This window comes from Balearica regulorum, chromosome 2 (assembly GCF_011004875.1).
Source record: "Balearica regulorum gibbericeps isolate bBalReg1 chromosome 2, bBalReg1.pri, whole genome shotgun sequence".
NCBI classification, from domain to species: domain Eukaryota; kingdom Metazoa; phylum Chordata; class Aves; order Gruiformes; family Gruidae; genus Balearica; species Balearica regulorum.
The window spans coordinates 131,238,351-131,260,001 of record NC_046185.1 but is presented as its reverse complement, the minus strand read 5'-3'; the positions used below and the strand labels follow the sequence as shown (position 1 = coordinate 131,260,001).

Here is a 21,651-nt window from a genome sequence, read left to right as displayed (position 1 = left end):
TTTTTTAAGAAATAAAAGACGTGTTATTGTTTATCACGGATCATTGGGAACCGTAAAGGGGCCCGGTGCCTCTCGCGTTAAACTACCGAGGAAGGGGGCTGCTTCCAGCCTAACATCACCGCCACGACGCCAGGCTGGGCTTAAATTTCCTGGAGATAAAATGCTCGCTGCTGCGCTGAAGAATCTCTTAGAGAGCAATGCCATTCTGGGAGAATTGATTGTGCGGTTGCAACTCCTAATGTTTTAGTTAACGCTGGATTCTTCCCGAGGTCTGATTACCATTTAAAATATAAAGCCAGACATATGCCACAGAAAGAATCCAGACGCGAGCAGTTCAAATGGATCCTCGCAGGATGTTGTGCACCCTGTTTATTGATGTGTTTATATTTGGGCGATCATTTTTATACCTCTCCCCCCTTGGGTCATTCACTTTTCGCCTTTTCAAAAGCACCGTCTCTTTCACAAGCAATATACTAAATAATAGAAAGAAGAGTCAGTAGATTAATCCTGAGATACTAGACAGCCCTGTCCAGTTAATATGTAATTGTGGCGGAGGCAGCAGACAGATAGCAGACAGACAGGGACGCAGGCAGAGAGACAGATAGATTTTCTAATGAATTGCTTAATAATGGCTTGCTTTCACTTCCATCATCTCTCGTTTATGCCATTTTGAAGTCGCCTCACTGCCTGGCCCGCGGAACTAAGGGCTCTTTGGGCCAAGGGGAGCCTGAGGCTGCCCAGCGCTCGCTGCCCATCCCCGAGGAGGAGGACTCGCTCCTCTCTCCCGCACGCTGCCCGGGGAAGCAGCGGCCGACCGGGCTCCGCTTCCAGCAGGGCGGGCGGGGGAGAGCGGCTGCCGGCCGGGCGTCAGCGCCGTTCCCGGCGAGAGCCGCTCCCGGGCACCCAGCTGCCGTGCCCGGGAGGGCGCTGGCGGCGGCGGCGGGGCTGCTGTCTGCCGGGCGGGGTGGCGGCGGGGCGGGCTGGCGGGCGCCCCGCATCCCCTGGAGCCCCGCATCCCCCGGCACCTACCCTTGGCGTTCAAACCGCTCCGGGGAGCAGCGCGGGGCAGGGGCTGGGACCGCTCTTCCCCCGTCACCCCATGGATCTGTCAAGGCCCACGTGGTCTCGTCCCGCAGCGTTTGCCTGCCACGAGGAAATGCTTTTCCCACAGCGTGACATTCCCCCGGAGGAGCCCTTCCTTGCAGCGGGAGGCAAGTGTCCCTTCCCGCGGACAAGCCGAGCCGGCCGGGCCCTTCTCAGCCTCCCTTCGCGGCCGCTGGAAGCGCCGGGCAGGCAGAGGCTGCTACAACTTTGCAATACCCATAAAAGCTTTACGGAAAGGCGTCTGGTTTTTCCAGTGTGACGGGGCGAGCATCACAGCGCGGCTTCTTCTGACCGGCCCGTGGGATGCGGTGACGGGGGTAGATCACACAGCCTACAGAAACCCTTCGGGTTTTGTTTGGGGATTTTGTTGATTTTGTTGTTTTGATGTTGTTGTGGTCGTCCGTCCCCGTCCCCCGTCCCCCCCGCCCCTTCCCTCCTGTAATATTGTTTGTGTTTCCCCAACCCGACTAACCCCGCGATGTGTTAATGTGCGATGGACAAACCCTTATCAGATTCCTATGAGGGCCATATCAATGCTAACAAAATTAATACCATATAAGGCACCGGTTTATTGGCTGGTATACAGGAAGGCTATTATCAATAGGCTTAGCGTTATAAATACAGATCTAAATAAAATGAAACGTGAGCCCCAACGCCGCCTTCCAAATACATTTCTCTACACAAGTCAGGTATAAAAATTACTCCGGGGAAGTCCGCTCTTGCGGTATGTTTATTTTGCATTTGCCAAATTAAATAGAAATGGATTGCAAACCTAAAAGCCATACGGAACCGAGGAGCAACACTTGAAATCCTTCCAAAGCTGTTTTTAAAATAAGCAGCTCCCTTTTAAAAATTGGATTAAAGGAGGGGAAAGGCCTATAAAAGTTCGTGGCAATCCTCGTCAGCCGGAATAAAACGACTCGAAACGCATCAGAAGAAACACGAGTTGGCTTCTTCTCCCTCTCTGGAAGCTAATGCAGGGAAATCAGACAAAAGGCACGGAGGCCAGGGACAATTTGGAAGGTTTTAAGTTTTCTTTAGCCTCCCCTCCTAGGTTTTGTGGCAGAGGCTGGGGTTTGCCCCCCCCCCCCTCCCCGTGTCAGGTCCTGCGGGAGCTGCCGTCGGCAAGGCCGTGTGTTGCCGTGTCGATCGCGGTGAACGGTGCCGGTTTGATGGTCAAGGCACTCCGACTCCGTCTAGATCATGAACTCAGCTCGGCGTTGCATTATCTCCGCTTTCTTTAATCGCTAACAAGGCCAAGGCAAATAGTAACCAGCATCATCAAACCCAGTGAAGTAAAACTAATAATGTTCACTTGATTCGTAACTATAAAAGATAATGGTCAATTCTGACTAAACTGAGCTAATTTGGCATGCGCTGGGTGTAGCTACTGCATTTCCAGCGCTTAACAATGTGTCCCTTGGAGCTTAACCCCTATTTAAAAGAAATTTTAAAGAATATTGTGGACGCCAGGGGACGAGAAATACTTTCTTTTCAATTCTAGTTCTGTAAGTAAAGCTATCCGAGGATCTATAAAACCGAGCAAATAAAATTCTGATAAATAACAAAACCGGAGAGAAGGTGCTTTCGCGGAGAATCTAAATTCACGGCGTACATAGACAACACTATCAAAATAAAACTTTATTGATCTAAGAAAAATATAATAGATGCATTAATAGCGTCGTTAAGCCGTTTTATTGGTTGGACTAAAATTAAAAACAAAAAGGAAATAAATAAAAACCGACAGCTCTGCCTAAGCAAACTCTGACTGGAAATCTCAAAATGTATCGCGTTAAACCGTGATTTATCTTTTTATTATTGCCCTGTATAACCCAAAAGATCAGCACTGTTAATCCAGAGACGCATTTTGCGAGCTAATTAAAATATGCTTTTATTTGTAGACACGGGCAAACTGCAATTTGTGAAAACGTGAATGGCCTTGCAGTCTGTTGCAGGAGTGCATGCGCCGCCTATCTGAGAATATAGCCGCGGATTACGTTTTATACAGCTTCAAAAATTAATGTAATCAGAGTATAGTTATTTAATATTGGAACTGTCAGTTGTCAGGAACGTGCGTGCGCGCCAGATTCCTTCTTTTCCTACTTTTTTTTTTTCCTTTTTTTTTTTTTTTTTTTTCTGGATTTGCTCCAAAGAAGGCGGATTTCAAACAGGAGGTTTAGGAACTGCGTCTGTGCCAAGCTAGGTGACAAATGACGGCCCCACTAATTTTATCTTTACTAGAAATTCTTTCACGCTGGTGTTGGGGTGGTGGTGGTGGTGGCTTGTTTTGGCGGATTATCCTGTTAAAAATTAGGCTGAGATTAAATTGTATTCCAGCCATCCAGAGGCTTGCTCTCCCAACTATGTTTTATACTACATGTGTATCGTTTTACTCATTTGGATTAGGAACATATTTTGCAAGTGATTCTGTCGAGCTCCGAATTCTAACGTGCGACAGGACAAAATACACCCAAACCAATTCATTAGGGCTTTATCTTCTCGCCATTCCTCCGGCACTGGCCAGAACAACGGGGCTTTCTATTGTCTGGAGAGCCCCAAACACCGTGCAGCAGCAACAACGGTATCAGGTTATGTATGTGTCGGAAAAATCTTACATACCCAAGTCCGTCTTTTAAGTGTACCCCTTCTATGGCGAGAGATGGGCCGCACAGCTGTATTAAGCATTTGAAACTGTATCCCTGCTCCCCTTTTTGTAGCTGTCTTTCTTTTAAATAAGATCTGGATGCATGTACAAATATCTTTTTTGGTTGCGGTATAGCTTGGCTCTCAGACACACACGTTGGCCTGAAGTTTCGATTTCAGAGCATTTAATGAATAGATTGTGACGAGGAAAAAAAAAAAAAAAAAAAAAAAAGACAACAAAACACAAACCCAAAGAGCTTATGAAAAAGCGTCCCAGGGGTTTGGATGTGGTATGTGAGCTGAAGTTGAGTACACGATTAATTAAACACAGTGTAGACATCGAGTTGGCTTCGCCTCTTCCCTCCAAAACATGCAAACCCAAATCATGTGAAATAATAAACAGTTATTGTAAGAAACAGGCTTGTTTTTTTTAAATATTATCCTATGACCGCGGCCGTCAGTAAACAATTCGTAACCAGAGGGCGCTTTAACTGCTGCTGGGGTCCCTTTGATTTATTCAGCCGAGTATTGAATGGGGCAGGGAAACAACAAGGGGAAAAATAAATATTTGATCAAATATGCTGAGTTTAACTTGACTGGTGTAAAATGAAATGTTGCAAAGGGACCCTCAAACCTCCCTGCTCCTTCCCGAGAGGTAGCTTCTCACGTTCTGGCATTGCTGAAGGGAGGTCAAAAGAAACCAACGTCCCCGAGCTTTTAATGGAGCATCTTTGATGAAATCGATAGGTTCGGATAATCATCTAAAAACTGCTCTCTGCCGACTGAGCATGTGCTTTTAACTACACTTGCAACAGTTCCCTGGAAGCACAATTTTAAAGGGCGCTTTCTTAAAAAATACTGCAGGCAACTTGCATTACTTTAAATACAAGAGTAAGGACAAAATGATCCTTTTTTTCTCCCCCCCCCCCCCCCCCCCCCCCGGACAGATATTTAAAAATTGTATATACCCTCTCCTAAGAAACACGTGGATTAAAATATGTAGCCAAACCAGTATCTCCTCCATATAATACCACCTTCCCTCCCTCCCTTCTCAAATGGAGACATAACAAAAACATGTGAAACTTTTATGGGCGAGAAAAGTAACCTGGAGTTAGGGATACTCGTAGCGAGGATAGAGTTTCAAAGCTACAACCCAGAGCAGCCATGAGCACATGAGAATGTGTGACTATTGTTTGTTTACAGCACATGTGCTGCCTAAGATAGATAGATAGATAGATAGATAGATGAAATAAAAATCCGGTCTTGCATGAACATTGATTTAATATGCAATCACATGAATAGTTTTTAGCATAAGTGTGTCAAAACTTGTTTACCACAATCTGTGTCCAGCTGCGAGGGAGCACACTACCCTTTAAAGTAACCAAACGACCCTAACTAAACTACAGTTCAAGTCCAATAAGACCGTCAGAATTGTCTGTCATTTGCAGTCTGTGTTGCCATAGATCTATTTGATTGAAGACACCTACTGTTCCACACATAAATGTCAAGTTTCATAATATTTCCAGTGCTACATTTTTTTTTATAACTGAAAGAAAGCTACAAGTTGCTCTGAAAAAATATTTCCAGATAACGTGGATTTTCCACGCGGCTGGCCAAAACTTTACGAAGAGAAAATAAAAGGTCAACTGCAACTTGGAAAGTCCCTTCTATATTATTTCACATCCTAATCACCAACTTTTTGCATCGCTTCCCCTCCCTACGGTTCTTTTCCTAGGTGCTCAGTGGTCGGGGTAGGGGCCACCCCAGCTCGCTAGGTACCACTCCGATCACCGCACACTCCTCGCCCTTCTCCACGCAGGGTAGATGTATAAAACACTTACCTTCGCGCATTTCCTAATTTTTAGGAAACTTTAACTCCACCGAGAAGCCCCAGCGGCTTCCCCCCCCCGCCCGGGCATCCCGAGCGGCTTTTTCTAACGCGGAGCCCGGTAAGTGCAATAATTACCCGTGCGGCTCCAGGGATGCAAAATGAACAAAGGCCAAGATTTTTTTTTTTTTCCTTTTTTTTTTTTTTTTTTTTTTCCAGGGCTGCTCCCCTCGCCCCGGGCGGCTTTGACATTGATCTGAAGATCGCCATCTTGTGGCAAAGCAGCCCCCAAACCACCGCCCGCTCGCCCGCTCGCCCGCTCGCCCGCCCGCCGTCCTGCCGCGGGGCCCCGCGGCAGGACGGCGGGCGGGCGAGCGGGCGAGCGGGCGAGCGGGCGGACGGCAGTGTCCGCTCACCTCCCGGTGCAGAAATCTCCCGGCGAACCTCCGCTGCTTTTATAGCGATGCATTTCGTACAGGCGAGCGGACAAGTCACGGACACTTTTTTTTTTTTTTTTTTTTTTTTTATGGCCACATTGTCACAGCAACACAGAGGATGCGATTTTATTGGGCTAGGAAATCAAAACCCCCGACCAGAGAAACTCCATGGTTTAACTGTCTCTGGGATTGGCTATGAATGCCAGTTAATTTTTAACCAGGAAAGGAAGCTTACTGGCTTAACTTTCATTGCCATTCAGCTCTCCATCCGTCCGTCTGTCCCTCTCCCACCGCCCGTCCATCTGTCCGTCTCCTTTTAACAGGAATTCCCCCTTGCGTGCTAGACAAACAAACAAACAAACAAAGTCCCCCTTTTCCCCCGTCACTTTTTAACATTTCCTTTGGGTAGACGTCGTCTGGCTGGGTGGCGGTTGTCAACAAAGGCCCAAAGTCAGTAAGTCCTTCACCTCAAGGTTATGGGTGATGTCCAAGCAATACAGAAGTTCAAAGCCAGTAAACAATGCGAAAACGGAATGTACTTTCTTCTTCTGATTAGGCTTAGGGTCAACATGAAAGATTCAAACACTCTTCCCAAAACACATTCCTATCTCAGCTATTGTTTGGGGTTTGGGGTTTTCTTTTCCCCCCCTTCTAACTTTCTCTCCCTTCAGCCCTCCTCCCCCTCGTCCCCCCGCACGCCTCAGTCCACCCCCTCCCTGCCTTGGAGATCAAGGACAATTTCAGTCCATTTCCACCACACTACCATGCAGAATTTTTTTTTTTTTTTAATTTTTTTTTTTTTTTTTCAAAGGCAACAATCTTCTTTGGGCTCTCACGCTTCTGGCCACATCCATCGACTGGCTTGGAGCTTCCCTTTGGTGCTCGGCTTATAAAATCTGCCCCAAAGGCTACTGACACCGCAAACATTTCCCGAGCAGTTCTCCTGGACACATGTGGCGAGGAGCAAACAGCAATGTCACATCAAACCCTCGAGCATAGGATCTTGCCCTGCCGGCGTTGGCAGGATAAGGAAAAGGCCTAACACGTAGCGAGCTATGAACATACTTCATTTTCCTTTTCCTGTGACCCGCTGAAATGATGCTTGAGCAAGCCCAGGTTCACTTGTTAACTCCAAGAGTAGAAGATTTAGCGGCGAAGTTCACGAAAGAAGAATAATTCGCCCCAAATGACTGCACAAGGTCATGAGGAAATTCAGGTTCCAGAGTTACATCGGATAAAAGAACATGCAGTAACGTAACACCAGAGTAAAAATATAAAGTTTCCATTTTTTTATTTTCCTTGTGCGCTGTTCCACTGTATACATGCAACCAAATACTTTCGCATATTAAAAGAAAACTGTATATACATATAGATGATACATATTGAAAACAGTGATGTCATATAAAGATATTGCATTTTGTGAACCGTGTCAAACAAATTACATCCATTTGGTAAATTTATTAATCAAAAAACATTCTTACCACCACTTTGTTGCACATGTAAAGAAATCCCACACCCTTTAGCCCCAAAGGAATAAAAAAAAAAAAAAAATCGGGGGGGGGGGAAGCATTCGAACAAAATAGGTCATGGGTTCTTTTTTTTTATTATTTACAAGTCTTGTAAAACACCGTTCTTGTATGAAATATACATTCAGATATTCTCAACAGCAAATTACCTTAACGATAGAACACCGTATTCTTTGTAAACTGATATAGAATTTTAAATATTTTCCTTTTTTTTTTTTCTCTTTTCTTTTTTTAAATTGCATTTTTTCACGCTTTGGTTCCTGCAGGGAAATATATATATTTATAGATATTTAAAATAACTTCGAACAACTCTCCATTCTTTGCATATGTCGACTGGGCGGCAAAGTAGAGCTCGTGACATTTAAAGTAGACAACAACAAAATTACCATATTTACATTGTTTGGCTTCTGTTTAAACTCCTCACTAGTCACCTTTAAACGAACATGCGATCGAGTTATTTTAATGATCCAATGTTAGTGCATTGCACAACTCCAAGTTTCAATTAAGTGTTGTGTGGTATTTGCTAAACTGTCGTTCTCCACAGGTATTTCCTGAAGAAAGTTTGTGAGCCAGAAGCCAGAAGGTTAGTTTCCTTTATGGAGTTGTTTCTTTTAAAATGCTGAAATTCACACTTTTTGCCGGTTTATTTTTAGTATTTAAATATGATTTGTCTCCGAAAAGATGGCAACGCATAGTCAGTTGTCATAAATAAAACGAGAGCTAATTAAAATTTGCTAAATCTTTTTTTTTTTTTAATCAGTGATTGTTTCTTTACGATATATGGCGAATTTATACCTGATTTTTTTTTTAAGTAAATAATTAAGTTTTTCATTTAGTTCTCTTTCTTCCCCCTACCCCCTCCCTCCCCACCCCCCCAAAGGAAACACCATTATACCCATCACTACATCCTTATTACAACTGCTCGCGGTTGGCCTCGTGAAGGTGTAGCCATGTCATCCCCCCTCCCTTTAATTCTGTGTGTCCCCCCCCCGCATTAAATTCTCCTTTCAAAGCCATGGGCAATGGAGCACTGCCTCTAACCTAGACATTTTCCACTAAGGAAGGACAAAAGATTATCTCTCAGAGTTTATATTCTGCAGTGGTCCTGGTTGGGTGAGCTCGACCTGGCAATCTCCAGACAGCTGCTCCGCAGCAGCACAGGGGCGAGGGAGGGCCGGGGGTGGGCGAGTCCGGGAACGGAGAGGTGCCGTCCCCGCCTGTGCCTGCCGAAAGCGGTAGCAGGGTGAGCCGCAGTGCCTGGAAAGGTAAGAGGTATGGATTTTGCACTCAGAGCTGACGTGCACGTTTAGAAATGGATGCCATGTGTGTCAAAATCAAATCGATTCCAGTTGATATGTAAATATATATATATATATATAAAATCATCATGGAAGTTCCAGAGTAGATTTACATGTATGTAAAACCTTGGATTCTTCTAGTCCCGTCAGATACACACCTCCTTCCTCCACGTAACCCCGTGGCTTGACCTTGTCAAGGGCGAAATCTGAATTTAATCTCGTCTTGAAAAACGCTATGAGTTTTAAAGTAGTGGATTAGCTGAGTAATATTGTAATCGGTCCCTGTTAATTTTTTTTTCTTTCATTCTTCTGTTCTGAAACCATATTTTCACTTGGCGGTCGGTCAGATTGAGCATTCGGGAGAGCTGGAGGCGTTTCTCTTTGTTTATGTAGACACTGAAGAAGAATTCTCTTTCTAACTCTCTAATCTGATATTTGGTGTATGGGCATCTCTTTTTACGGGTACGTTGTCCACCTGTGGAGTGAAAAAAGGCAGAACCGTTTGAAATCCGGCGGTGGCCGGCGGCGGGGCCTGAGGAGGGGTTGAGAGGGACACTCAGGCAAAACACATTAATATGGAAAAGACGCGTTTTGCCCACTCCGGGGCCGGCGTTGGCAGGTCCGAGGCTGGGCGCCAGCCCTCCGCCTCGGCGGGTGCGGGCAGCCCGGGAGCGGGACCCGTCGCGGCCCCGGGCAGCGGGCAGGGCGAAACCCCCGCCGAGACGCGGGGATCCGGCCTCGCTGTCTCGGCGGGGAGGGCGGCCGGAGGAAGAGGTGGTGGCGGGGGGTTCCTGCGGATTTCACGAGCTGGAGGAAAGCCTTTGTAGGCTGCTCCGCCGAGCGCCACGCACACGGAGCTGCCCCGGGAGCAGCCATCACCTACCTGGCTGCCTGCAGCAGGCAGCGCGGCATCGGGCAGGGGGACCCAGCGCCCAGCCCTCCCCGAGCCCGTACCCGCTCGGATCTCGCCCTCATTCCCTAGGCTAATCCCGGCTTTACGTCCCCAGCAGAGGAAAAGCCTCGGAGCCCGAGGCTAAGGCGCCTCATTCTCCCCCAGCCGGCTTTTTTAAAGCACGCTTTCCACCGCATCGAGGTATTCTCCTCTCGATTAGCCACTACGGTTCTAAAGTTCATTAAGCAGAATATAAAAGGTTTCAAGGTTCAGGAGCTCTTTACATTAAACGTAGCTGCTATCCCTTTAAAAACTTCCTTTTCTCGTACAGTCCATTGTCGAGGTATTTTTTTCCCCGAGCCGTATACTAGCTTTGCCTTTTAAAAAGCCCACATAAAAAAATCAGACTTTGACAGATTGAATAACAATTGTAAGTAACAAACTGTTGGACAGAAGGCAACACGTAATTGCCACAGTGCCTTAGTAAAATGGCTTCCTTTAGACAAAAAGGCCAGCTTTAGGTTAATTTGTTTCTTTTAATATATTGCTACAGTTCAGGCGGCTACTTTATCTGTTAAACGCTATTCTAGTGCAATCGTTAAAACGGCGAAGGCTTTGAATTCAGCTCCTAACTAGACTTCTGGTGCAACACATGGCTTTTATAAAATCACTGGATTACATTGATATCAAAGGAGTCGGGATCTCCTTTTTTTGCCGAATTTACAGGCACCGAACGTACGTTATTATATTTTCGAGAGTTGACCACAGAGCTCTTTTTTATTATTATTAAAAAAAAAAAAAAAAAAGAGGAAGGAGAAAGAAAAAATTTTTTTAAGGCATCCATTGCCCGGTGGGTATTTCACGGCCAATTTCAGCACTAAACACGTGATCTCGCCTTTTATAACAAAGTTTTGTTGGGGGAAATCTAAAGGCCCTTCATAAACCTTATATGCTTATAAAACAGCATATAAAAATTTAACAGCGGCGGTGCGCTAGATTTCAAGCTGCCTTTCCTAAAAGCGCTCGGGCGCTGCCTTTATACGTACTGGAGCTGCCGGATTTCTCCTCATTGTTGCCGGAAGATGACTCGGGGCTGCTGCTGCTCTCCGGCCGCCTCCGCCTCTCCTTCTCCGCCGCCGCCGCCGCCGCCGCCGCCCTGCCGCAGCCGCCCTCCGAACTTGAAGTTGCCGCCGCCGCCCCGGCGGCCGCGGGCGCCTTCTCGCCACTCTTGTCTACCGGGTAGTCCGCCGAGGCCAGGTTTTCCGCCGTGCCATAAGCCGTCTCGAAAAACTGGTCGAAAGCCTGGGGTAGGACCCCGTTCCTGCCCACCGTGCTATAGAAATTGGAGGAGACGTTGGTGCTGGGGTGGTAGACGTTAGCTGTGTTTTTGCCGAACATCTCGCCCATGCTAGCAGTGTTGGTGGCAGGCAAGCAGTCTCTGTGCATGATCTCCTCTGCGGAGTAGCAGTGGGGCAGATTGTTCCTGGGGTGCCATTTACTGGAGGGATCAATGGCATATTCCCTGAAGGTAACTTCTCTCACAGGTTGGACCTGGGGTAGGTTGGAGGAGTAGGAGTATGTCATAGGGCGAGAAGACGGGGTCTGGGGCAAAAAAGAAGGGAGGCTGGAAAAATCAGGACCCGAGACGTAGTAAGTACAACTTGGCAAATACATGTTAGAGGAACAAGGAACACGCTCATCAAAATCCATCATTAGGGCTACCTCGGCTTCTCCGCATTAGCTGAGCTTAACATGATTCTCTAACGCAGCTGCCTCTTTGAAGCAGATCCGTGAAGTAAGAGATGGGGAGACGTAAGCTGACGTGGAAAGCTCTCCCCGGCGGCGGCAGGGAGGTGCGGTCACGTGGCCCGACGTTGACATTGACGAGCGGCGGGTCCGGGCCCCGCTCCCTTTGTGGCCATCGCGGGGGGAAGCAACAGCTCGTCGCCAGCGCCTAAGGGCGAGCCGAGCGCAGGTTGGCCGGGGGGGTGGGGGGGTGGGGGGTAGCCTTTGGGGGGACACAAAGCCGCCTTGCCACTGCCCCAGACTTAGCCGGCCGGCCCATGGCACCCACTGGCTCTGGAGTAGAGAGGCTTAGCAATCCCCCCGGGGGTTAGGTGAGACCTTTCTGTTTGTTTGTGTGCTTGCTGGGGCGTTCGGCGGCTCGCTGGCAGGCTCCGAGAAAGAAGGCGCAGGAGAGATGCAGTCACGGTTTCTTCTGGAAAGCTGCTTCCGAGCATAAACCGCTCCCGAGGAAATCGGCCGGGGTTTTTTTCTTTCCTTTTTTTTTTTTTTTTTTTAAATTATTTTTTTTTACTTTGTTTTGGTTCGGTTTGGGCTTCCCCCTCCCGCCCCCCGAAAAAAAAAAAAAAAGGGGAAAAAAAAAAAAAATCCCTCTCCCCGCAGGGTTTTTCTGGAAACGTTACTAGGAAGAATGTGCCAGGGTCAAGTCTGCACTGATTTTCATGGTGAATAGATTACATGCTTGCATTCATGTTCACTTCCGAAGCGCTTAGTGTCTTCCTTCCCTTACTTACATATTAACCTCAAATACCCCGCGCGGCTTCAGCCAAGCTTTGCTGGAGGTAGTTAACAATGTCGGGTTCCCAGGACGCAGGTCCTCTCTCCTCACCCCATCCAAACCGTCTCTTGCCTTATTCGCAACGCCAGAAACCCCTTTAAATCGCAGACCACGGAGCTAAAGAGTGTTTGCTGATCTCTCCGCCTCAACGCTGTCGCCAAATACTTGGAAAACCAGTGGATGTTGGGCTACCCCGGCTTGACAAATACTCCGAGTTTAATTGCCAGAAGCCTAGTTAAAATTATTTGACATACTATTAACCCCTAGGAACAAACTTGCCGTACCGAGATACTTTCCTTTTTGGTTCGTACCGTCGCTGAAGGCTGAGACCCAGGGAGACCTATTTTAAAAACGTGGTTAAAGTTTTACTATTGTTGCATGAAAGGGATGATATAGAAAGCGGATTGTACAGGGCAGAGACTAAAAAGTACTTCTCTGCCAATAAAAATGCACACCCCACCAAATGAGCAGAGCCAAAGAAAACAGAGAAATACGCCAAAGAATACAGCACCTTTTGAGGCACGGACATCCCTAGGCTCTCGGAAAAAATATTTTTTTGCTATTCTGATGCTCGATTTCAGAAAAGAAATATTTGGGTTCCGGCTGGATTTCATCAAAATAGAAAAACAGAACGGCAAAAAGGGTATTGTGAAGTCGGTGCTCTTAGGAAATTAGACGTAGTTCAAGATCCATGCCCCCGTGGACTTTGGAGACTAATGGAAGGGAAACGAAAATGTTAGGGAAATAATATTTGGATTTTCCCCCCTCTTCCTCCGCAGTGCTGTAGAAGTATTTATATATCCGGAGAAAGTTCTCTAGTAAATTCTGGAGATCTTCGGTATTTAAATGTCAACATCGATTTGTTTATTTATTGCTTAGCTTATCGTAACTGACTCAATAACAAATCTAATCATGTTGTGCACAGAGAAAATATTCTCATTATGTATTTTCCCTACATTATAGTTAACTATTGCGTTTGAATTCAAGCTGTAAATTCAGTATTATCAAGTAATTACTTTGTAGTGGAGTAAACTAATTTATTAGCATTAATGTTTATATGCCTTTTTCTTATTTTACAAGGGTTACCGTTCACAAATCAAATGCTCTGGACGTATCCCTGTAATGAACTCTGTATTTTGGTTTGCTACAAGAACTTCTTACGCTTACTGCATGTCTGCGAGCTGAACTTGAAATTAATGAATTAATCTTCCAGCTTGACGTATTTGCTAGAAAGTGGATGGAAAGAGATTGCATGTCGTCAAAACCGCTAGCAGAAGACTGCAGTGTCGTTTAGGGATTGTAAACGGGTTTGGGGTTTTTCCCTCTCTCTCTCCCTCTCTCTCTCTCTTTTTTTTTTTTTTTTTTTTAAACTTGGGTGGGGGGTGCAAGAGCTCTGGTTGGCTTTTTGCTTAGCGCTATACTTTTGCTCCCATTTACTTTCCCCCCGAGCTTTTGCGGGTGTGTGTGTGTGTGCGGGTGTGTGTGTGAGGTGGAGTTGGGGGGTCGGAAACCCTCTTTTGGTATCCGAGCACTGTTTATTTTCCCTGTATCCCCCCACCCTTCAATTCCGTCGATGAAAACCCTCTCCCCACACCCTGCACACACGCAGACACCCCTCCCTTCAAACAAAAAGGAATGTATAAGGATTTCAGTGACTTTGAGATAACAAAGGCGCCACCATTGCAGAGCCTCGCCCCGCCTCTGTGTGATGGCAAACAAATTCTTGCACTTGTATTAGGGCTTTTAAGGCTATAATTGAACACGGCGCGTCTAGGAGAACCGAAAACAGTTCTAGACTGACCTGCGGTTTTATAGCACTTTGGCAGTCAACTTCAGCTTGTGTCAGAGCAGACATGACAGAGCTGCCCAAGGCTTAATCGCGGGACGCCACCTCCTCGGACTCACAGCAGCCCCCCTCTTGCATTTCAATAAATTTCAAACCTTGGGGCTAGAAATGGGGAGCAGAGCTGGCACAGGTTTGTATGGGGCTCTTTCCCGCTCCTCTCTGCAGCCGGGACTGTGGCGCCGTGCGAGGCTCCGCCGTGCCAGAGGTCGGGGCTGCCTCTGGGAAACAAAGGGAAATTAAGGCAAGAAGGGCGAGAAGGCAACTGGAAATAGGCGTGTGTGTGCGTGGGTGTCGGGGGGGGGGGGGGGGCATATGTGTGCTTTCGCAGCATGTACACGTGCAGCCCCGATGCCTACTTTTGAATCGCTCGAGCTGCCCCCCCCACACCCCCCCCCCCCATCCCCAAACCAAGCAGCCTATTTCTCCAAGCGGGTTTGCAACGCAGGGGTACCCCCAAATGCCTCCCGGTTCCGCCTGCAGAACAAGCGGGGAGGGTAATGGGGAAGGCTGCGATGGGTGCAGCTCGTCTGAGAGTGAGTAGATACCCAAGGCACAGGCTGTTCTCCGCTTTATTTGCTGTTAAGTGAAACAGAGATAATGTACGCTTAAAGCCCCGGAATGTGTGGGTAATTGCAGGGAGCCTGCTGTTAAGTTGCTGTGTTCAGCACAATTATCAATGTTGATTATTTGGTCTAATGTTGAATTGCTCTTTTAATACAGTAATTGGGACTTCCGCGTTGAGGAAGGGGGAAAATCGAGCCTTCCCCTCGCTAACCTCACTGAAAACAACATAAACAAAGGCAGGCATTTCGTTTGGAGAAGCAAAATGCATTCGTTACGCCTTCCCATGTATTTCGGCCGGATTAGAGAGGGTAAAACCGCTCTGAATTTGGGAGTTCTGCTGCAGGACGTTTTTGCAAAGGACAAGCGTGGCCAAGAGGTGGGGAGACTGTGAGCACATTTACCCATAGCTAAGCTAAACAAAGCGAGGGGAAAAAAGCTACATCTCTTCTTTGGAGGAATATAAACAGAGCTAGGACGCCTCGATAGACTAGCTTTTATATATACAGATGGCGTGCAAAGGGAACTGTTTAACTTACTACCGCTCGTCTCCAAAAGGTCAAGTTCTATAGTATCTAAATTGTTGCCTTTTTGTACCGAGTTTTGCTTGAAAAAAAAAAATCGAAGCTGACCGTTTACCTTGCCAATAGGGTGGGTGCCTGTAATTAACAGGAGAAACGTATGCTAAAAAGAATTTGCGTCAAGAGAAGCTAATTAAAATATTACACGATTGCTGGCATCAATCGCTGCTGCTCCTCTCGCATAGGACGGGTGAGGGGTGTTACGGCTCGAGCAGGAGAAAATATCTCAGGAATTAGGACAGTGTTTTGTGAACTTGCGGGTTGATTACAGACTACAAAGGCTTATTAGAAAAACGTAATATCAGGGAATTCGCAACGTTGTTGCCAACGAAAAGCGCGACCCATTCCCACCTTTTCCAATGAAAATAAGGCCAGAAGGCGATAATTCTTCGCAAAATTTGCCTGGAATGCTGCTTCAGAAAAGCGTGATATTGTTTGGATTTTAAATATTTCGGGCTCAGAAGTGCTTAACTGGTGTTTCTTTTCTGTTTCCCTTTTTGTCCGTTTTGGAAAGGAGCTATACATAGCCATCTTTTCTTTTCTTTTCTTTCTTTCTTTCTTTCTTTTTTTTTTTTTTTTAAACTAAATATCTTTCCTTAACATTGCAATAGAAGGTAGTGTTGCAATAGTTGGCTAAGATTTTACAAATAATGTAAATAATAGGAGAGGATTTTTTATATCGGCGAGATGGAAGCCCCGTGCTGTGATATGGGACAGACTATTTATTGTCCAAAACCTGAAACGGTATGGTTGTGATTTTGCTAGGAAACTGCAGAATACGTGTAAAGAGAAAGGGCAGATATAAACAGGATTCAAGTCAAGGTTATTCTGACTCTTTTGTTGTATTTAATCGCATTACATTCTTTCAGAGGCTTGAACATCTCAAAAGGCTGCGCTCATCTGGGAGTAGAGTATTTTAGATTGATTTTTAATACCAGTTACCGAAATCCTATCGTTTCCTCTGTCACCCTCTCTATCTTTCTAAGTCGTTGAGATGGAAAAGCTTCAAGGGGTGGTCGGATTTTTTTCCCTCCTCCCGACCCTCCAGTTTAGTTTGACCATTAGGATTAAACGGCTACGGACCTACAGAGATCTACCCGTCGTTGGGGATCAACCATGATATTTTGCATCCCTTTGCGCTGATGAACATCCGAGAGCTGTATCCGAAGACAGACCCTTATTCCAATAGCGCTTTTTTTTTTTTTTTTTTTTTTTAAAGAGAGGAAGCTTCTTCCAGACAGATAATTTCTCTTTCTTGAGTACTATTCTCTTGCCCTTTTGCAGCCAAAGGGTTTGGTATTGTGACAGACTCCCGGCGCCTGCACAAGCGCAGGGAGTTTCTCATAACGCCGTGTCTCCTCACCCCTCGCTTCTCCAGCCCTGCGCACCCAGGCTCCGGGGTGCTGAATCCCTCTAAAAATTTGTTTATATTTACTGCTCGTAGCTTGCTCCTGAAAGAGAATGAAGGCATATTTGGCAATAAGGTTGTGTGTGTGTGTGTGTAAGGAAGTATTTTCTCAAACGGCCAAGTATATCAGAAATTGATTGACTGACGATGCTACCATAAATGTCTCATTTTCTTTCCTTGAACGCTCTGGGAGACTTTCCCGACACATGAAAACGCACATCCAGTCGTTCATTTCTCGCCCCCCCCACCCCCCCCGGTCTATCCAGATACAGGTGCAAGAGATTTCTTGCAAAAATAGGGTGCGGGAGAAGGGTGTCTAGACCAAACGGCGGGCTCTAAAACGAGTGCGAAAGCAAATTTCCCTGGTTATAATCTGCCGGTACAGAAAAGCAGGCACTTTCCACCACCTCCCACCCAGACCCACAAAGAACCAGGTCATTAGCGCCGTTTGTAGTAAGCAGGTTTCAGTCTTTTCATGCCGATGTATTTTATGCAGAATTAATCAGAGCGGTTTAGGGAACATCCCCAGCAATCCCTTGAAAGTGCGGTGCTATTAACCAACGCGGTTATCCCAACGGACGGCCACATCTCAGGCGATGTTCCCATGCAAAGTTCACCCGCAGCCCAGAATGCCGCTTTACCCTACACGTTAAAAAAAAAAAAAAAATTAAAAAAAAAAAAAGTCCACCAAAACATTCCCATGTCGACTTACATTTAAAAGTATTGCTACAACTGATGCCTTGAACTTGACCTTAGATTTGTTAATCCAGGAAATATATTCAGTGAGAGGGGGGAAAAAAAAAATATCCTACTGGGTTGCCTCTGACAAACAAGCATTTTTCTGTCGACCAATTCAGGACGCAAACAACACACTAGAGCTATGACATATATAATGTGCTCTCTAGATTAAGAGCAGAAAGCTACAGAAAGTGAAATGCCTCAACGCCGAGACGAGCTCACCGTAGCTAGACTGTTCCTGCGATGCCAAGATCCACACTTTGCCACAGAAATTCAAGTCAAGGTAATCGACCGGGATTCTAAGCTAAATTGGATTTTATAGGATATAAGGTTCTCTCTAATGCACATTGAATTTTAACAATGATTTATAAAGGTATTTCTTTTTTTTTTTATTATTTTGCCCAACTCGCCAAGAAACACATCAGATTTTACTGTACCACACTGCTAACTTTATAGGAGAGCCTTATTCAGATATCGTGAAACCCAGTGAAGTAAAGACATTTCTTCATCAAGGATTGTTTTAGGGGGCGGGTACAGGAAGTATCACTATACCGGGGCTGTCAAATCAACGACTTCAAAGCCCCAACTTCATATTTTGATGGCCTCTCAAAATTGCATTATAATGGAGGTACCTGTACTTGTGTAACCTTTATAGGAAGCTATTTGTCCAACACAAGCTTAAAATACGCGCTGCAGTTGAGGATGCAATCGTATGCCCACGTACAGCTCAGCCGACTCTATAAGGACCGCTTCTTGTCTGTTCCCTCATATGTCACGCAAAGATACCTATAAAAATAGCTCTCCCTCTAAGCCTAATATGGCTGCTCTTGCCGGGGTGGTCCCTGTTATTTCTCTTACCCAATTCTTCAAAAAACCACCGATACTAATGTAACTTCTTAAAGAAATTGGAGCGCATCAGCCCGACAAGTCCACACCGCAGAGGCCGGGGGAATTTGGGCAAAATCCCCCCGAATCAGACCAGGCGGAGTGTGTGGGTTACTCGTCCTTTCTCTTTCGGTTTTATTTTCCCATCAAGTATCCATACAGCACGGTATTTTCATTTTGCAAACCCTCACATATTTAAACATAAACCAACCACTAGCTGGAGACGAAGCCCATCCGAGATCGCTTTGTATTAAAATTTATAATTTTTTATGCCTATCCGAGAGCATGCCGAAGGCTAAAACCAGACTTAAAATACCCTGATTTTCCATTGCTCCTTGCCCAAGCCGCCTAAAGAGGCCGATTTATACGATCAGGAATAAATAAAGGCACTTTACTTGGTGCGTTGAAATCAAGGCGATTACGACGAAGTTCAGATTAATTTAAATTGGCAGGTTACAACACCCGACTGGCATTTTTTTTTTTTCTCTAGATACACACAGGCAATGGCGAAAAGCAGACAGGTTAAACATCCTTCCCCTGCTTTCTTCCACACAGAGCCGTCCACCCTCCTCCCCGGCTCTTGAACCATTAAAACAATTTCAGAGACAAACATACGGGAATAAAACAACCGGGAATAAAACTGAGGAGCCGCTTTTCCACACAGCCTGACTCAACTCTGCAAGACAACCCAGCGCAGCACAAAGCCAAGCAACCAGCAGCTCTATCTGCAAGTCTGCCCGCGTCTCGGGCTCTGACCCCAGCCTCTCCTGGCCCACTTTCCTGCCAAGAGCCTTCTTTGCTTTCCACCTATGTTACGCTGGGAAGCAACATCTCTGGGAAAGGTGGAGCCAGCACTCGAGCTAGGAGAAACACTCTTACTTTTCTCAACGGACTCTTCGTCCCTATTAGCACCAGCCCCCGCGGCCGCCTTCTCCCAGGTCCCCGCAGCAGAAGCGGCACTTCGGCCTTAAACACCGTGGGAGGAAAGGAGTGGGGTGGGTGGGCTGTGGGGAGAGCGGGGGCATGGGAAACACTCCACAAAGGCCTTCCAAATGACTTTGCTCCAGTCATGCAGGGGGCTTTGCGGGGTTACCGGGTGGGTGTTTGTTGTTGGCTTGTTTGCTTAATTCACCACCGAGCAAGGGGAGAGGAGAAACATTCAGCCGCTTCCAGGAAGAGCATGAAAATCTTACCCCAGCATCCAGAAGTCTCTCGCCTGTGCAAAAATATATCCCCACGGAGACTGACAGCTAGGATCCCGCGCTGGGCTGTAGACCTCCAGATCAATGAGGATGGACTGCACTGGTGGTTTTGGTTTGTTTTTTTTTTCGTCCCTTACAGATTAAATATACCCCGTCCACAAATCGAGACTCCTTCTCGATCTCCCAGTGATTTGGGTTCCTGTTGATTTGGGGTTTTATAAATTTTTTTGTTCTAGTTGGTCTGCCTTTAGACGGAGAGAAATCTAGCCACTAGGGCACATCGTCCTTGCTGCCAGCTTCAGGCAAAATGCAGCAATATCACAGGCTAATGACGATTATGGCTGTTATTATGACTACTATTATAGCTATTTATTTTTTCCTCTCTCTCTGTCTCTCCTGGTCCCCTAGGATTTCCGATGACGATTTGCACACAAGGTGACTGTAAGAGGCTAAAATGCTGTCTAATTCCACGGATTCCCATCGCACGAGGAAAAAAAAAAAAAAAAAAAAAAGTCCCAGTGTTTTTGATCACGGGACACCCGGCCGTTCCTCCCCAGTACACGCTGGGTCACAGTACAGTAATGACCGTGGGTTGTGCGTTGTAGGACTTGACCTTTCCTACGTAGAAGAGGGCGCTTTCCTCTACGCTACAGGGAGGGAGGGGAGGGGGAGCGGCGGGAGGAAGAGAGATGCTCTCTTTGGGGATGTTTAATCACAGTTCAGATCTAGGAACGGGCAAAGCTTCTGCCTTTCAGCACGCCATGTTGAAGCTATTCACTGGAGCAAAAAAAAAGATTTTTTTTTTTTTTTTTTTTTTTTTTTTAGAGGGGGGTGCGGAGGCGGGAGGTAGGCCGGAGGGAGGAGGGATGGAGGGAGGAAAGACTTAATGAACATTTGCATGTACCCTAGTTCATGAATCAACTGCATTCAAGGGGGAGGGAGCCCGGGGGGCAGGGAAAGGCTCACGGCGTGGTTAAAACACCCGCGACCGGACCCCTGCGGCCGCAGCCGGGGCGCATCGGCCCGACTGGCACCCACCAGCCCGCGGGCAAGAGCCCCACTCCCCACCCCCGATCCCGGCCTCTTCTTTTTGGACTCCTTTACCGGCCGAGAACGCGCAAGGCCATCTCTTCAAATCATCATTAAAATGCATTAAAACGCATCTAAAAGTTATGAATGGCAACAAACGGCCTTTTAGCGCCTGCCAATATTTTTTTTGTATTAAACGCTGTCTTGATTTTATTGCTAACGCTGCCCGCGGAGAATGCTGAAATGCACCAGGAATGGGGTTTTATTTAAGCCATAGCAATTTTTTTTTGTTTTTTAAAATAACTTTAATTTATAGGCTAAAGGCCGAGATGCTTACCCGTTCGTTCAGAAACATACAAAATAAAGTCGCTGCTCTGGAAGCAACGGGCGATTTTCTTTTCTCAGCATTTCGGTATTGAATACCATATTTTTCCCGTATACTTCAGAGGCCATCTCAGTTAGCGAGGGTTTTTAAGCGGGAATCTCTCTGAGGAAAAGGCGGCCGAAAACGATACAGCTTTGCAGTTCTACTTATCATTCTTTTTCGGAAATATGCTCCTGTCAAGGTTTATTTCCCATAGCAAACCACCTTTGCTACTGCCAAGAGCTCGAGGCGGGGATAGATTAAATACGGGATTATTCTCTTGGTGGGAAAAAATACAAAACATTTGCTGTACCCGTCCGTCCGCGTCAAAGACGTAAGGCCACTTTCTGTCCATGGGAATTTCAGATCTGAGGGACCAAGGACGCCCAGAATTAGGTGATTATAACCCAACATCTCCAGACACCGGGAATTAAAGTACATGTCGCTGAATCCCTCAAGAATTACTTGAAGTGAAACCGAGCTAATATTTTTTGTCTTTAATTATGTTTTGCGTTTTACACTGGGAATGAAATACTGCTCTGACATTAATGTTTCAATAAATACGCTAAATACACAGTAATAACTTGCTCCCTCTGTCCCTGGCGTCCCTCTGCACATCCGCTAAAATGCTATACCTAACATTTTAATTTCTAGGGGAGCTGAGAAAATAGAGACCCTATTTTGTTTATGTACGTTTTGTTTTTTAATTTGGTGTTTGTTTTCTTTTC

General features: G+C 46.3%; 1 protein-coding gene and 1 long non-coding RNA gene across 3 annotated transcripts; one reads left to right on the top strand and one right to left on the bottom strand.

Annotated features, from left to right (window-relative positions):
- Positions 1-8,417: 8,417 nt before the first annotated feature.
- HOXA11 (homeobox A11) lies at positions 8,418-11,559 on the bottom strand. Of its 2 annotated transcripts, XM_075745936.1 has the most exons (3): positions 11,451-11,542; positions 10,775-11,330; positions 8,418-9,311 (listed from the first exon to the last, which is right to left on the bottom strand). In XM_075745936.1, the coding sequence occupies exons 2-3, from the start codon at positions 11,310-11,312 to the stop codon at positions 9,079-9,081; spliced, it is 771 nt and encodes a 256-aa protein (XP_075602051.1). In that variant the 5' UTR covers positions 11,313-11,330; positions 11,451-11,542; the 3' UTR covers positions 8,418-9,078. The 2 variants fall into 2 exon arrangements, with proteins under 2 accessions (XP_075602051.1, XP_075602050.1); XM_075745935.1 differs by having other exon boundaries at positions 10,775-11,559.
- Positions 11,133-20,345, top strand: LOC142600550 (uncharacterized). Its single transcript, XR_012834094.1, has 4 exons — positions 11,133-11,256; positions 14,876-15,095; positions 17,563-17,726; positions 19,939-20,345. It is a non-coding gene; the product is annotated as an uncharacterized LOC142600550 (long non-coding RNA).
- Positions 20,346-21,651: the final 1,306 nt, after the last annotated feature.

Coding starts and splice junctions, on each gene's coding strand:
- HOXA11 (XM_075745935.1), bottom strand. CDS start 11,441: ATGATGGATTTTGATGAGCGTGTTCCTTGTTCCTCTAACATGTATTTG. Junction 9,312..10,774: donor GGAGAAATCCGGCAGCTCCA/GTACGTATAAAG, acceptor TTCACTCCACAG/GTGGACAACGTACCCGTAAA.